Below are 14,732 nucleotides of genomic sequence, written 5' to 3'. Positions count from 1 at the left end.
ATGCTTTCATCTTTTAGTTACTTTCACTAAATGCTTTTGCTGAGTTAGTTTAATTCAGCTCATTCTGTGTAGCGATTCTGAAAATGTTGGGCTCAGAATAAAATCCACCCGTTTTAGAAGACTTGAGCTGTTATGGAAATGAGATTTTCACGTAAGCCTGAGATTGACTTCAGGAAAATAAAACCTGCCTGTATTCTATAGATCATTTTTATATCCTCTTCCACTGCCAGAAATGTTCATAAGCTAATGCAACTTTTGATATATTACTAAGATTAGCAGAATTAGACTTTGAGACTTTTTGTTACTTTTTGGTGAAAACGATCATATTTTACTTTAATGCGCATGGGTCAAACTTTTACAAGTGACACAGTGACCTTCCCAGCTTTTAGTATCAACAGAGAACGCCAGCTTAAATCTTCCTAAATGTAAACAGGTATGTGAGGTGGTACATTTCTTTGATCTTGAGTTTACTCTAGCCACTTAACCACAGACATGTCTCTAGTTATTGTAATTTTGATAGATAAGCTATTTGGAAATCGCTAAGAGTACAAGGATTGGACAAAGTGACATCAGTTAGAAAACGGTCTGCCTGATCCGAGGTTCTCTGCTCAGTGAAAAGCAAGTTTGCAGGCTCTGCCGCTAGCTCTGTTTGCACCGTCAGCTGTGAATATCAAGATAAAACAATCGTTTAAGGAGTAGGACTGAGTGTCACTGGGGTAACCAGGCATTTTTACTGCAACCCAGACATCTTTGTATGTGGAAGCAAATCCAGGCATAATTCCACAGATTCGGACAATCACAGCCGAGGTATTTGGCCCTATGTGTTTACCAGCGTGACAAGCGCTCGTCAGCTAGCTGCTAACCGTTTTTCAGATGGTTTTAGTTACCAGTACTGGATAAACAGAGAAGTTGCTGACTTTGAGCAACAAGAACTAATATTGTACTTGTACACTGGTATTCTGTCCAAAGAAAAGACGAGGGTGAGAAGCAGCACACATTTCCCCAGATCCTTGTCCCTGGGATACTATCTATCAGCAATTCAAGAAACTTGCATCCTCCACAAATGCCTCCCTTTCCTCTTAGAGAGATCGCTTCCAACTTCTATGTGTGTACCCTGTACTGATAAATGCATAGGATTTCCCCAGAAAATGCTGGTCTATTTTTAATGTGCTACCCCGAGCGTACAGCTGAACGTTCACCCTTTGTGCCACAAAGGCCATCAAGCGCCCTTAATGCCATGCCATGGAAACGCAATTTTCAATTCAATTCTGTTTCATTAGTACTTACCAGCTGCTCCTGATGCTTGACTAAAATAATACCCCAACACCGCATTACACAATTGGGATTGTTTGTCCAGTCTTTTCTGTTGTACAATTGTGATGCATTTGAAGGCATGAAACAATACTTGGTGTTCTGCTGAGTTACAGTATTATGTTACCCTGTGACCTCCTTCACCCTATCTGTCGAGGTCATCCACAGCAACTGCACTTTCAGAACAGAAGTTATTGCCTTATTAAATGTAATCCACCTAAGTCCTAGCACTAGTAAATTATTTACTGCAATACACTTGAGCAATGTTATAAGGTAATAATAAATAAGAGCCTACTCCAAAGGACCTGTGGTATGCTCCAGGCACTTCTCAGCTGGAATTAGGCCCAGAGGACAAGGAACCAGAATGGAAACTGCTGTGACTGTGTTATAGAAGATTATTTATATAGTACCCCAAATAATATATAGCTTAATTAGCCAGTTGTTTAGTACTTCCACACTTTCTGTAATTCTGCCATTTTACGCATGCTCTGAACTCGTCTGTGAAGCCATTGCCCTTTTGTACCTCAAATCCTTTTGCAAGTCCTCTCTTTCTACCCGCAAAAAATGTAACCAATGATCTTCTCTTCCCTCTCTGCTCACCCTTTGTAATCTCTTATCTTGAATTGCAACTCACTGACATCACTCATTCATGTGCTGTGGTCATGCCCACAAATCACATAATAAACGATAACCGTACTCCTTCCATTAAGGAGTGGCTGGTCCTCCCACCTTTGCATGGGGAAGCTGAATCTGTGCAGCTCCTTTCCTGTGTCCATCACGTGTGGGCAAAGGCAAGAAAAAAATAGGTCAAAGGCTGAGGAAATTCAAAACCCAACAGCAATGAGATAATGGTGACACCCATGTGAGGTTCACTGCATCTCCTAGCATCAGAAACTGCGAAGCAGATGTCTCCTGGTGCCCATGGGATTTCTTTCTTTCTAACGTAAACTTAGTGTTAGGAGCACCATGCTGGATGGACTTAATACAGAAGGTCTCTCCCCTCAGATTTCAGCAGGGTATCAGGGAAGCAGAGCATGGAACCACATGTAGTGGTTCCTCCCTTCCCACTCTCCCACTCTCATTCTCACAGTCTACAGACAGCTACGGTGTCCTACTGCTGTCCCTGTCTCTTTCTCTTCTCTGTAATGTCCCTTGCCCCCCCCTTTTTTTTTTCTTAAATGAAACCATTCTCCATTTTTCTTTCCCTCCTTACCCTAGGCATTCAATTTTATATGCATGTCCACATATGTACATACAGATTATGTATGTATAAAGAAAACCTCAATAAAATTAAACACCAAAGCAACAAAACAAAAACATATTCTTCCATTACTGGACCAAAGAGGTTCCAGCAACACCGTAACATCTGCTAAACATCAGCTGGGGTGCACTCTGGTTAATACATGTTGCTCAGTAACCATAAAAAAGATACTTTGATAACTACAAAATTCAGATAGTTCAGACTATATCACTGTATTACTTCAAGAAGAATTTGATTATAAGCAGCAACTGATTCGTGCGCAGACTGACAATATTTGGTGAACGTAGCGTGGCTTACAGAACTTAGCAAAGCTCGGGTTGCTTGCGAAAAACTCTTTCAGACCAAAGAAACTCTTTCTCCCCCACCAGGAGAAACTGGCCACGCTTTGCCATGAGTCTGGAAGCCAGCCAAGCTGAAACCATTTCGCGTCCTTTTCTTTGCTTTGTTGTCCTTCAGGATTGCCGCAACTGTTTCACACCGAAACTATGCTGAAGCACGGCCTCATCACAGAAAACATAAAAATACAGCTAAAAGAAAAGAACACCTGTTGGTGCGCATTAATGTATTTGCAGACGTAGTGTGTGGAATAGGACACAGCTTCGGGATTAGCACTGGCCCTCAGTATCTCACTTGTAGACAGGCAAACGTGGAGTGGCTCCGATTCAGTGATAGTTGCACAGCAAGAACAACCACCCCCCCCCCTTCAGAACAAAAATTCGAGCTTCTGAAATCCGGGCTTTACCTTCTCTAGCGTCACAGCTACATTGTCAGTCAGTATTACTATCAATTCACTTTCCCCAAATGCAGGAAGGAGTAACTGAAAAGTCGAGCACTTTTGTCATTGTGAAAAACGGCTTTTCTAATAGTTGTCAGCTTTTCAGTTATTCAAAAATGCTCAACTTCCTAAAGGGAGCTACTTCAATACACTACTTTTCACTAGGACCAGTAGTTGAAAATAAGCCCTATAGTTTCAATATTCTCTCTTACATGGTTATAAATTATTATTTTAAGCTTGACTCCGTCATGCAAAATGCAAAAGGAAGTTCCTTGGAGGGGAGTGCCGAACATCTAAATATTTTAAATACAATTTCACTGTATTTTTGTCTAATCATATAAAAGAAAAAATACACCTATCATAAGCTTTTGCTTCTTTTCATGCACAAATGTTACTAAAATGACCCAGAAGTCTCCCCCAAACTAGAAAAGAAGATGACAGCTGGCCAAAGATAACAATCAAATCAAACAACACCCTGACAGTGCTTGAGTCATTTAAAACGAGACAGGACAAAGCACTTAAGAATGTACCACAGGGAACAACTTGCACTGAGGAGGAGACAAGAGTACATGGTTTTGGCCCCGATTCAGCAAAGCTCTTAAGCACATGCTTAAGTGCTTTGCTGAATCAGGGCCACCATGAGCCAGATCTTCAGAAAAATCAGAAATGCAAATAACTCTCCTTTCTGCGTAGATGCCACAGCGTATTGGCGAACTGAGGGCTCTTATGTGCCTGTGCCTAGGCACGAAATCTGCATTTGCAATTATTTAAGCTGCTTGCATCAGTCAGATAGCTTTTACAAACATGACAGTACTTTGACTATCCTAGAAACCTTTTTCACACTTTTCAGTTTTACAGTTAGAAAGCCATAGAAATTATGGCTTCAAAGGGTCTCGCTTTCTGCATTCTTGTGCTCATCTGAACTCTTCAACCTTGTGAAGGAAAATAACATAGCAGCTCCGCTTTGTTGAGTTATGTACGAAGAACCTGGAGTTATTTTTAGAGTAAGCATGTTCATGTTTACTCTGAATGTGCTGGTGAAAGCAAGCAGCACAGCGGTACCTTCCTTCAACTACGACTGTTTTTTTTTTGGGAAGCCACAATATTCTTTAAACTAAACAGTCAGAAGAGAAACAGCTTTCTGATGTGTTTGTAAAAATTGAAATGTAGGTCTATTCGTAATTTAGATCTCAGCACAGTTTACAGGAATGCTGCTGTGTATACAGAGAAAACACGGTTTTAAAAAATCAGGTTTAAATAAAGAAAATATGCCTGACAAATTCACTGGAATATTTCTGATTCCTCTGTTAGTAAGAGGGTCCCATACTTGTGAAATCCAGCTACGCAGTAACTGGAGCTATTTATCTGAGTGCTTTGTTGCCTCCACTGCTAAGAACAGAGGTATTTAGCAGCGAGGAATCTCTAAATAATAACAGCAGGAGTAAGAACAAGATCCTAGCTTGGGGAGGAACACTGTTTAAATGCTAATATGGAACTCCAAGTTTCTAACACAAAGTCTGATTTCTTAGAAAATCAGGGACACCGAAATTCTAACTCTTCTTTTTGGTTTTGTTTTTAACTCAGGCGTACTCCCACGAACAACCGAAGCCTTGTGCGCAGGGAGGTACAGGCATGGCGTATTTGTGCACGCATGTTACGAGTTCCCGGCTTTCCTGAACAGCAGAAACTTTGCCTTGTCACAGCCAAAGCTACAAAGTTTTGCTCTTCAGTTCAGGCTGCACAGCTGATGCTTTTAGCTCTGAGGGCCGGTGAAGGGGATAGCCACCACGTTATCTTGCTGTCTTATTAATAACTGAGCCGAGATCACCAAACCGTTTCAGCAGTACACGTACACCAGGCTGACACAGTGCTTCTGAAAGTATAATCTTTCATGCAGCTACTCAACCTGACTGCTCATAGCCCAATAAAACAAGAAGGAAAAATAAAACCTCCTCTGAACTGCCTTTGATTTGCAACACCAGTAACAGCTTACTATTGGGATAGTAGCTACTAATATATGAAATTTCTCCTTTACGCACATTTATCCCAAGACACTCGCTTGCCGGTTTACAGGCATTATCAAATGACAGTGCTTCACATCATCTAATGTTATTGCTTAAAATAATTTCCAGTAACTTAACCCAAACTTGTAACATTTTTACCACTTCCTCTTTGGGGCTTTCAGGGTTGCGGTTGCAAATTTAGGAGTTGTGTACACTACTGAAGATTAGGAAAGAGGACAAATCCTTTCAAGCTTCAGCTCTTCTAACCTTTTGAACTGGACTGCTTTTGGTCACTTTGATCTCTAAGGGATTCATACACTTTAATACGTACTGAGGAACTCTGCCAAACAATACAGTTCTGCATTCCTTTGCTGTGTGACAAGTAGAAGTAACCTAGAAAATCCAGCCCCTTACTGCAAAACTTCGCGCAGAGATTTTCTCCAGTGCGGGTTAGTTTTCAAATTTTTAGGTACTATTTTGAAACAGCCAGAGTAATCTTCACTTCTAACCAAACCACTTGGCTGCTTGATGAATACAATTACACTGAATCAGGTTGATCTGGGTCTCTTTGTTAAAGCAGAATTCCTCATCAAAGCTTACTTAACATCTGCACTTAAGTTCAAGTGGTTTTTAAACAAAACCCCAAATCCCCGATATCTACAGTGCAGCAAAACCAAGCAGGTTCAGAAGGCATTCCTATAACTCATTGGAAAGTAAACATCAGCGTGATGACGTCTTTGTGCTGACTTAGTTACAAGTCACCCTGCCCAATGCAGAATTATTCTTTTCTTCTCAGATATACATTATGTAGCAATGAAAATACTATTTCACAAAAAGAGTGCAAACTCGTTCTATATCTGCAATTATTTTATCAGCAAAACACATACACAAAAGTCACTAAACCTTGATGAAAAGAAACAGTATCTCATATACATACTGTGAGGCTATTTCATAAGAAATCACCAAAACAAACAGATTTTGCAATTGTAACTCACATGGAGAAAAGGCTGGTGAGAAGATCAGAAAACAGTATTATCACTCAACTTGATATTTAATAGTACGTTACCTAGAAGGCTAATGCCTAAACGAGAGAGCCCCTGTCTCAGTCCTTCTCCCAGGCTCTCTGGAAGCTGCCTTCTCCATTCTTCTTGTCTGTTGTAATGCTCCTCATCCAGTGACAGCCTATCCATATTCCGAGCAAGACTTGTTGCCAGATTGGTAATTGACGTCAGTGTACCTAAATACATGGAGATATACATTTGGGTCTGGATCAAAATGCTTTAATTTAAAACACGGAGACGTTCTATGCCTCACTGAAATACCGAGCTTGCGAGCAGAACAGCAAGTCAATTGAAAAGTCGCCCATGTGTAACATGCTTTACTATTTGTTAAGCATCTCCACGCTGCTCCGACGGTCCCCGTCACGCCTTTTACATTCGCCTGCACCAGGTCTGCCCGGCCGGTGGGAACAGCAACTCATCCGAACATCCCTCTCCGGTTCCCCAACTTCTGTGAGGCTAACCTAAACGGAGGGGGGTGGGGGGGGGGGGTGATGGAAAGGTAAACAAATATTTACAGAAGGAGCCCGGGAGGACGTGTCCTGAGGGAGGCTGGAGCAGCAGCGAGCGGCTGGGGTCTCTGCCGGGCGGCGGGAGCCACGCGATGGCACTGTGGATACAGGCTTACACACTTCGCAAAACAAAAGCTGCTCCTGCTCGCTGGCCAGCCCAGCCCTGCTGTCAAAACCTACCCACCTACTTACACAGTTATGACAACTGTATCTACTTTGTCTTTTCTTTTTTTGTTGTTTTTTTTTTTTTTTTTTAAAAAGTAATAAATATGATGAGGCGACACAGTGTAGAATTTCTGATGGTTAGCAGAAGTACAGAACACCTTTAATATTTCTGCAGTTATCACATGAAATACTGGCTGAGCCAATCTCAGTTTCCCACCGGGAGGCTTAAAATTCTGAAGTTTCTGAAACATTCTTACACACTGTAGTTAAGCGGTGATCTGTTTAATACATAAGATGTTATATATGAGCTTTGTTACCCTCCCAGCATTTCGCTGCAGCCTAGCAAGCCAAACAAAGCTGCAAGCAATATTGTTTAAAACTTTAACACATCCTTTAACAACGCACGACAACAAAGCAGTAGTTGGAACAACAAAGTGAAAGCTCTACCTTTGGAAATGTGTTTTACAAATGATGTTGTTCCTCTGGAAACTCCACTGACAAACGCTCCTGGGCCTCTGGTCAGCCCTTCATAGGGGAGCCTAAAGAAATCAGCTATGCCGTTCCCTATGCTTCTCACCAGACTAGCCGGGCTTCCGAGAATTTCCAACGATCCAACAACCCAGCCTGTGTGGAGAAACAAGACATATGTTAGGGCTGCAAAAACTGCAGAAGCAGCAGTTGTGAAAAGGCTATTCCTTAATTCTCTTTTTCACACTAGAATTCATCGCATTATGAACTTCCCTTGAGCAAAACACGGGAAATAACTCATCCACTATGAATTCAGAAATGGCAATCTTTCATACTTCGTAAATCAAAGAAATCCTTTTGGCAAACTCACAAATAGCTTTAGAATGACTTCCTTCCAGGAGCTTCCCGTATTTCTGCTAAAAGTGTCCTAGAGAGGCAGATGCTTGAGCCTCACAGCTACAGAGGAACGGGACTGCAAGTTCAGATCACTGGGTCGGTTTTAGACGCTATAAGGCAGCGTTGTGATTTCACATCCCTATGTGATAGAATTGTGACAGGGAGTTTACACTGATACAATGTACTGCTTTACCGGAGTGTGGAGGTCAATTGCTTGATGGAGTGTTAGGAAAGGGGATGCAGATTTTTGACAAGTGCTTAAGAAGTTATTTTAAATCCACCCCAACCCTTCTAAGCTGATCATTTTCTTTTAGAGTGCAGTGAAAGCCAGACAAATGTCTTTTGCTCAGTACAGTTGTGTAAACAGCAATGACATCTACATGCTGATTAGGTTACTCATAGGGGAGTATTCCTTATGCATATCCCAGGAGAGGTATCTGCGGATCTGGTTTCCTATATAAACGCAGGGTTGCCAGCAGCTTGCTGGACGGCTGAGCGTTCAGCAATCTGTTGCTGGAAAGCTGTTTGCAGGTCTTGTCTTTCTCAGGCTGGTTGGCAGCAGATTTATTAGGGAAATAGTGCTGCATAACATTTTTTTCAGCAGCCCAGAGAGAGCTATTCAGAAATGCCAATAAACGTTAAAAGGGAACTGCCTGGTCTTTGAGCCCCAGTACCATGAATTTCAACTGGCACTGTCAGAGCAACACAAGGCACGACAGAGCCAGGAGACCGAAAGATGGACAGATTGGCCTCCTGCTCTCGCACCGAGGGCCCTTGATCTGCGCTGCCCTCCTCATTCCCATCTCGTCACCACGAACTCCTGCTATCCAGATGCTTTTCTTGTTTTCTAGTAACCCCTCCCAGTCACTCCTGTGGAAGACTGAATCATGAAACTGAACAGAAGAGAAACCGTTACTCATATGAAATGAATTAATCTCATACTATCATTCTAAGCTCCCGGAAAATCTATTATTCTTGTTGAATCTGTCCCACATTTCAGCCCTGGCAGGTTGAGAACTCCAGTATACATAGTATAAAAAGCGGGAACTGCAGTGGACATAAGGGAGAGGGTGGGATGGACTATGAAAACAAAACCCAAGTACTACTGGCAATGAGACAAGCAGAGCGGCAACGAGTACTGTGGCCCCGCGGTGCCTGCCCTGGAGAGGAGCGTCCCCCTGGCAGTCCTTCCCTGCCGGGGACCAGGGGAAGCCAGCACTCCAGGCTGGGCCTGCGACTCCCTTGCTGTAGTATTTTTAACAAATTATCCTTGCCACTGTGTGAAGTGATGAAAAGCTGGAGGGGCGGGGAGGCATGTACAGATGGAAGAGATGCTCTTTCTGCTTTTTCTGATCAATAATGTTGCAATAATCCCTTACAACCAGCCCTTTATATTTTTATTTTCCTAAATGTTCTTGGCATTCCTTGTCCTGAGGTGGTGATGTGACGGAAAGGGGCTGCATGACACCGTGGCTTAGTGCCTTGCTGCCCTGCAACACCCCTAGCGGGCACCGCCAGGCCAGGCCGGGACACGGGAGACTCCAACTCCACTCACCTGTTTGGCCAGCCAGCATGTTCAGAAATGAAAATCAGAGTAAAACCAGGAATGAAACTACTTAAACACAAAGCTGAAGGGTTGCCTGGTATCCTGGGGATGGGCTGTTGCAGCCTGTGGGCTGTCAGTTTTAGGAAGGTCTGGAAGGAGCGTTCTCACCCTTGGAGAGCACACGGGAGGAACGTGCAACCTGCAGTAAGGGTGACTCTCCTTGGCCAATGCTCAGAGCAAAACTAATGGCTCCTCACTGCCGGCATGGACCACCCAACCCGAGGAGGAAGGCGTGGGAGTAAGTCAGGAATAGGAAAATGATGAATCAGGAATAATCCCTCAATTTACAAACTCTGTGCTGCATTTTACTTTGCAGAAATATAATATTATGTCAGTTAACCATTTCCCAAAGTATGCTTAGTAATTATATCCACTAATACGAAATAATTATATTAGCAGAGTCACTGCATTTTCTTTATAAACAACTATAGGGTTAGATCTGGCTGATATCAGTAATATCTTTAAATGGAATTTTGTTAACTTTTAAATAGAAGATAACTTAATTAGCAAAGGATGGGAGATTTCCATTGCAAGTTTTGCTAATTTGAGACAAGCAATGCTGATCAGCATATGTGAGCAGAGGTCCCCCCCCCATTCATTGCTTATGAGCCATGGATTCTGGTCACTCCTTTGCAACATATGGGGCAGCCTGATACACTGCCTTTAGCAGGCTTTGGGGCAAATCCTGCCCCCTCCCGCAGGGCAGCAATGGTCTTGCACACAGCTAAGGGCAAAGTGAGACTATATCCCGCTTGAAGCATAAAGCACAGCTGCGTGGGAATGGTCTCTGTGCAGATGCTACAACGATTTATGCATGGGGCAGCGGTGAGCAGAAAGGGGGTCAAACAACTCCTCCTTTTGCAGATCAATGCGGTTAAAATGCAACAGAGTGAGGCCCTCTTCCATAAAAGACCAATCCAAGAAGTGTAACTCACCTCATGGTGAGGAAAGGACTCAGAGTTTGCAGACCATATAAAGCTTTTTGCTTGATTTTTTTTCTCCTTTTTAACTTTGTTGATGCAGTCAGCCTTTTGACAAGTGTCACAGACTCTTCAAAAGAAAGCATCTTCTTTACCCAAGCAAACATTAATCAACACAATTCACCATTTTAATCATGGTGACCTCTTTCAAAAAATGCATTTTTGTTTCAGTGCTTTGAGTGGGATTTAAGTAGTAACTAAATATATGCTTAAGTATTTGCCTGAAGAGAACTTCCACTGAAGCAAACCTTATTTCTTAATATTTAAACCTGCTTGATTTCAGCTCCATTATAAGCCCAAGAAGAGCAAGGAGTGGCCTGTGCACTGCTGCACACTGCAAGGGTAGCAAAGGCAGAAAGACCAAGACCAGGCTCAGGAATCCCTCACTAGCATATGTGACTCACCTGGGATGTTGCAGATGAAAAGCCAGTATAACCCCAATTTCCTGCTGCAGCCTATCAGCACTTGTATCACCCCCCCCCAGCCAGTTGTGGGGAGAAACATTCACACTGTGGACCATATTTGGCCACAGTTTCACTCTTAATTAGCATGAAACTAGACCTCCCCTTTTGTACTATGGGATTTGACTGTAAAACAAACCCAAACAAGCAGTAAAAAGAAAAACCTGCAGATTTTGCAATCAAAATAATTGCAAGAAAATAATGAATTGGTGCACAATGTTATGGTGCAGGATTGTGTACACAGTTGCCATAATCAGTTATGCAAATCAGGCATGCACACAGTGAAAGACCAGATCAGCATCTCTCTATTTATAAGTACCAGAAATGCATGTGTACAATTTTGGAAACTGTGCATAGAAATCAGGTCGCAGCTATGTGTGCAGCACAAATGGAAGCATCAGGATTTTAGAAAATCTGACCATTAGTACTGCAGAAAAATAAATCCCATGTTTCAATGTGGAGTATATTACTTGTGTGTGATCATGGAGGAGCTTCCTGCTGTCTCAGGTACAAATTCCATTCCACGCTATGACACAGCAGAGATCAAATTTCATTACTTCTAAATTAATATTTATGGGAAAGACAATGTACCTGCTAACCTAATAGACTAATTGCTCACTATTGATCCTACATGGAAAAAAGTTACTAACAGCAAACTTCATAGTTCTTGGATCAAAGGACAACAAACATCTGTGTGCCAGTTTAGCATGAAGGCTGCATGAAGAAAGACAGATTCCTAATCATAAACTGCAGCCAAAAGGAGTTTTAACAACACAACAACATTCAGGGCTATAATTTACTTCTGAATGCAGAGCAACATGCTGAATAATTTGATTAAATGTAGTTTTGGGGAGTTTATGTGAGGAATGTGGGTTGATTCTGACTAGTGCTATAATATAAAATGACAAAACCTAAGCCAGCTAGAATACATTTTTTATGTTGCGTTCAGAGTTTTGTAAAGCCTTCAGGCGGCTGGCTAATGTTTAGCACAACTTTACAAATCTTCACCGGTGTCTGCTCAGCCATTTTATTTCCCTTCTGTCGTATGGCAGGACATGAAAGGTGTCTGAAAATATCATTATCAAACAGTGTTTGAGGAAAACAGTAATTGTATGGCTAACATCTAGGTTATTCAGTTTGAGACACAATCACAGGATCCTGGTACCTAATAAAAATGCTACATGTTATGGAAAAGTACTGACCTGCTCTGAAAAGTGCTCCAGCGGCATAATGCATGGCCAAGGCATGGACAAGTTGCCTGGCAGTGGTGAAGATGGGTCCTCGCTCAAACACAGAGAAGGAGAGAGGGGTGTGATCTGAGGCTATATACAGTTTCAGCGAAGCATGAATACTGACAAGGAGATTAACAGGTTGAATTGTTAATTTTCTTAGCTTCACTGGCTTGACTAAAGCTCTTGCATGCTCTCTCACTTGTTCAGGCAGCATCAGGGTAGTATCTAAAGTATTCATGGATCGACGAGCAGTTTTGTTTTCTGGCAGATATGTATCAAACAAAGTCTTAATGTAGTAAACAAAGGTGTCTTCCACATACAGCCTAGCTGGTTTGAGCTCAAAGCTGAGGTCATTCACGTGAAAGATGAAATTCTCTTCCTCAGAAAAAGCAATGCAGAGTTTTATAAAGCAGTTTTCCTTATAGCTTTCCAAATCTTTGTTACAAACAATGAGGTTGTTCACTCTGGACCACTGCACGGTCTCATTTTTCTCTCCTTGGCACAGAAGGACTGCAAAATGGAAATTGGATTTGCTGTACAACTGATTGTCCAGTTGCAAGTCTTCACAATACACTTGGAGACTATGAAATTGTGGGAGGCCTTCCACGGCATCCCGCTGGAACTCCTGTGACAGGGGTCTCGGGTAGCTGGTGGCTGGGGCCATGTGGAGGAAAACATTATCTGCTGTGAGACGCAGAAGTTCAGATGACACTTTGTGGTTTGTAATATCATCAAACGCAGCAAGACTTAACTGACTGAGGAACATTTTCAGTGACAGGGTCTGCTCTTGACTTCTAGACAGGAGGGAAAACAAGTTTTATTACTTCACGTATTTTGGGTTCACCTGGCATCTTGCTTTCTCAAAAAAGTATCAGGAGACACGTTCTCTATAATACATGGGAAAATCGTTGTACAAGTCCCATTAATGTTAATGGAATCTGTAAGCCTTAATCACCACAGTGGGTACCACCCAGGGGGTCTTCTAAGAAATGGGATATTACACATCTATACCAGGTTTCTCTTTCTTTCTTATCAATCAACAGGATAGTTTGGACAGGAACGTCTCTATATGCACAGTAATTCCCTAATGGATTTGCAATAGAGCCAGATATTAATGCAGACAACAAATACAATTTTCTGATAATTCACATACAGCCTCAGCTGTTACAATATTTTCTGGGAGCCACTACTGAAGATTACTATTATGGATAATTCATGTCCCATCACACTCAGTGAGTGCCCTCCAGTGAAGCCACCACAGCATTTTCATACCAATGGCATTGAGGGTCTCCCCGCCTCCAGTGTTAACTGCCCATTGTCAAGTTTAACTAGCAAGTGGGCTATTATGTACTGCTGATGACCAGTTCCTTGGGGATTAATACTTAATTACTGTGCAAATAAAAACCAGTACAACAAATTCCACTCTAATTGTAACAGCATTGCTGGAGGCCAGGCATTTTGCATCTTGGAAACGGGTAGTGTTATAGTTGCACTTGAATGGAAGTGAGGGCCAGGTTGTGGTGTGTTATGGGAGTGGGGAAGTCTTCTAAAGAAGAGTATTATAATCAAATACAGTTAATGACTGACTGTAAGACTATTTCTACAGCCCCCGCACATCAAGCTTCCTACCAATTTTAGTGGGAGGTTGTATGATTACAGATGGCAGGACCTACCTAAATACATTTTAAAGTGATGAACACACTCAAAATTAATTATGATGGAAAACTTTTTTTTTTAATGAAAAACTCGGGACTTCTTTTTGTATCAGACATCTAGCGTTTACCCTAAAGTGACATGACTTTTGATGTTAGGTTGTCCTCTTTTAGCTGTGATACACAAAGCATAACATATAGCCTAAACATTTGCCATAGAGCATGCAGCAGTATTGAACAAAACAAAGAGTTAAGCCAAAGTTCGTAAGTCAGTTAACACTTAGAAAGCTGACTGACCTCTATGCACTGTTTTGCAATGCTTTTTATCATCTTTTAGGGTCTTTATGTACCTGTTGAAGTTGATCTCGACAGGTCCCGCTCTTCCTTCCGGGGCCAAGGTTATGACTATTGTTCCACACTGATGGGTAATGTCCACATAAACATAGCCGAAGCCAGTTAAGAACACAATCTAGTGGAGAGAGTTAGAAACATATGGAATGCTACTGAAATTACTATTTTTAATGTCATAATTTGAATCAATCCTATTAATGCCTTCTGGCTGACATTTTTTACTTGAATCATGATACTCTTCAGGAAAAACAGAAATATATTTCAACACTTCATAAAATAACAGCTCTGATATTTTAAGTATTTCAGTTATACAGCAAGATGAAATTTGCACCTGTATAACTGAATACATTTTACTAAGAATCTTATCCAGAAATATGCAAGATGTGCTGGGGAGGAATTTATATGAGAAAAGAATAAATAGGAAATTTTAATTTGTGATTTTGGCTTAAGGAGAAAGGCATATTCCTGGAGCTCTGCAAAATCCCACCTTCTCCTCTGGAA

At 41.8% G+C, this 14,732-nt stretch overlaps 1 protein-coding gene across 1 annotated transcript in view; it reads right to left on the bottom strand.

The window, feature by feature from the left end:
• Positions 1–14,732, bottom strand: part of VPS13B (vacuolar protein sorting 13 homolog B) — a 499,565-nt gene that overhangs the window by 12,131 nt on the left and 472,702 nt on the right. Inside the window, exons 55-58 of the mRNA XM_082499631.1 lie at positions 14,231–14,349; positions 12,199–13,022; positions 7,533–7,709; positions 6,417–6,587 (exon numbers count right to left, since the gene is read on the bottom strand). Coding sequence (XP_082355757.1) covers positions 6,417–6,587; positions 7,533–7,709; positions 12,199–13,022; positions 14,231–14,349 — 1,291 coding nt within the window. The remainder of the gene's footprint in view (positions 1–6,416; positions 6,588–7,532; positions 7,710–12,198; positions 13,023–14,230; positions 14,350–14,732) is intronic.

Source organism: Vanellus vanellus (genome assembly GCF_965231255.1).
Source record: "Vanellus vanellus genome assembly, chromosome: 2".
Classification (NCBI taxonomy): domain Eukaryota; kingdom Metazoa; phylum Chordata; class Aves; order Charadriiformes; family Charadriidae; genus Vanellus; species Vanellus vanellus.
The sequence above is the reverse complement of the archived record's forward strand: the minus strand, read 5'-3'. Positions and strand labels throughout refer to the sequence as shown.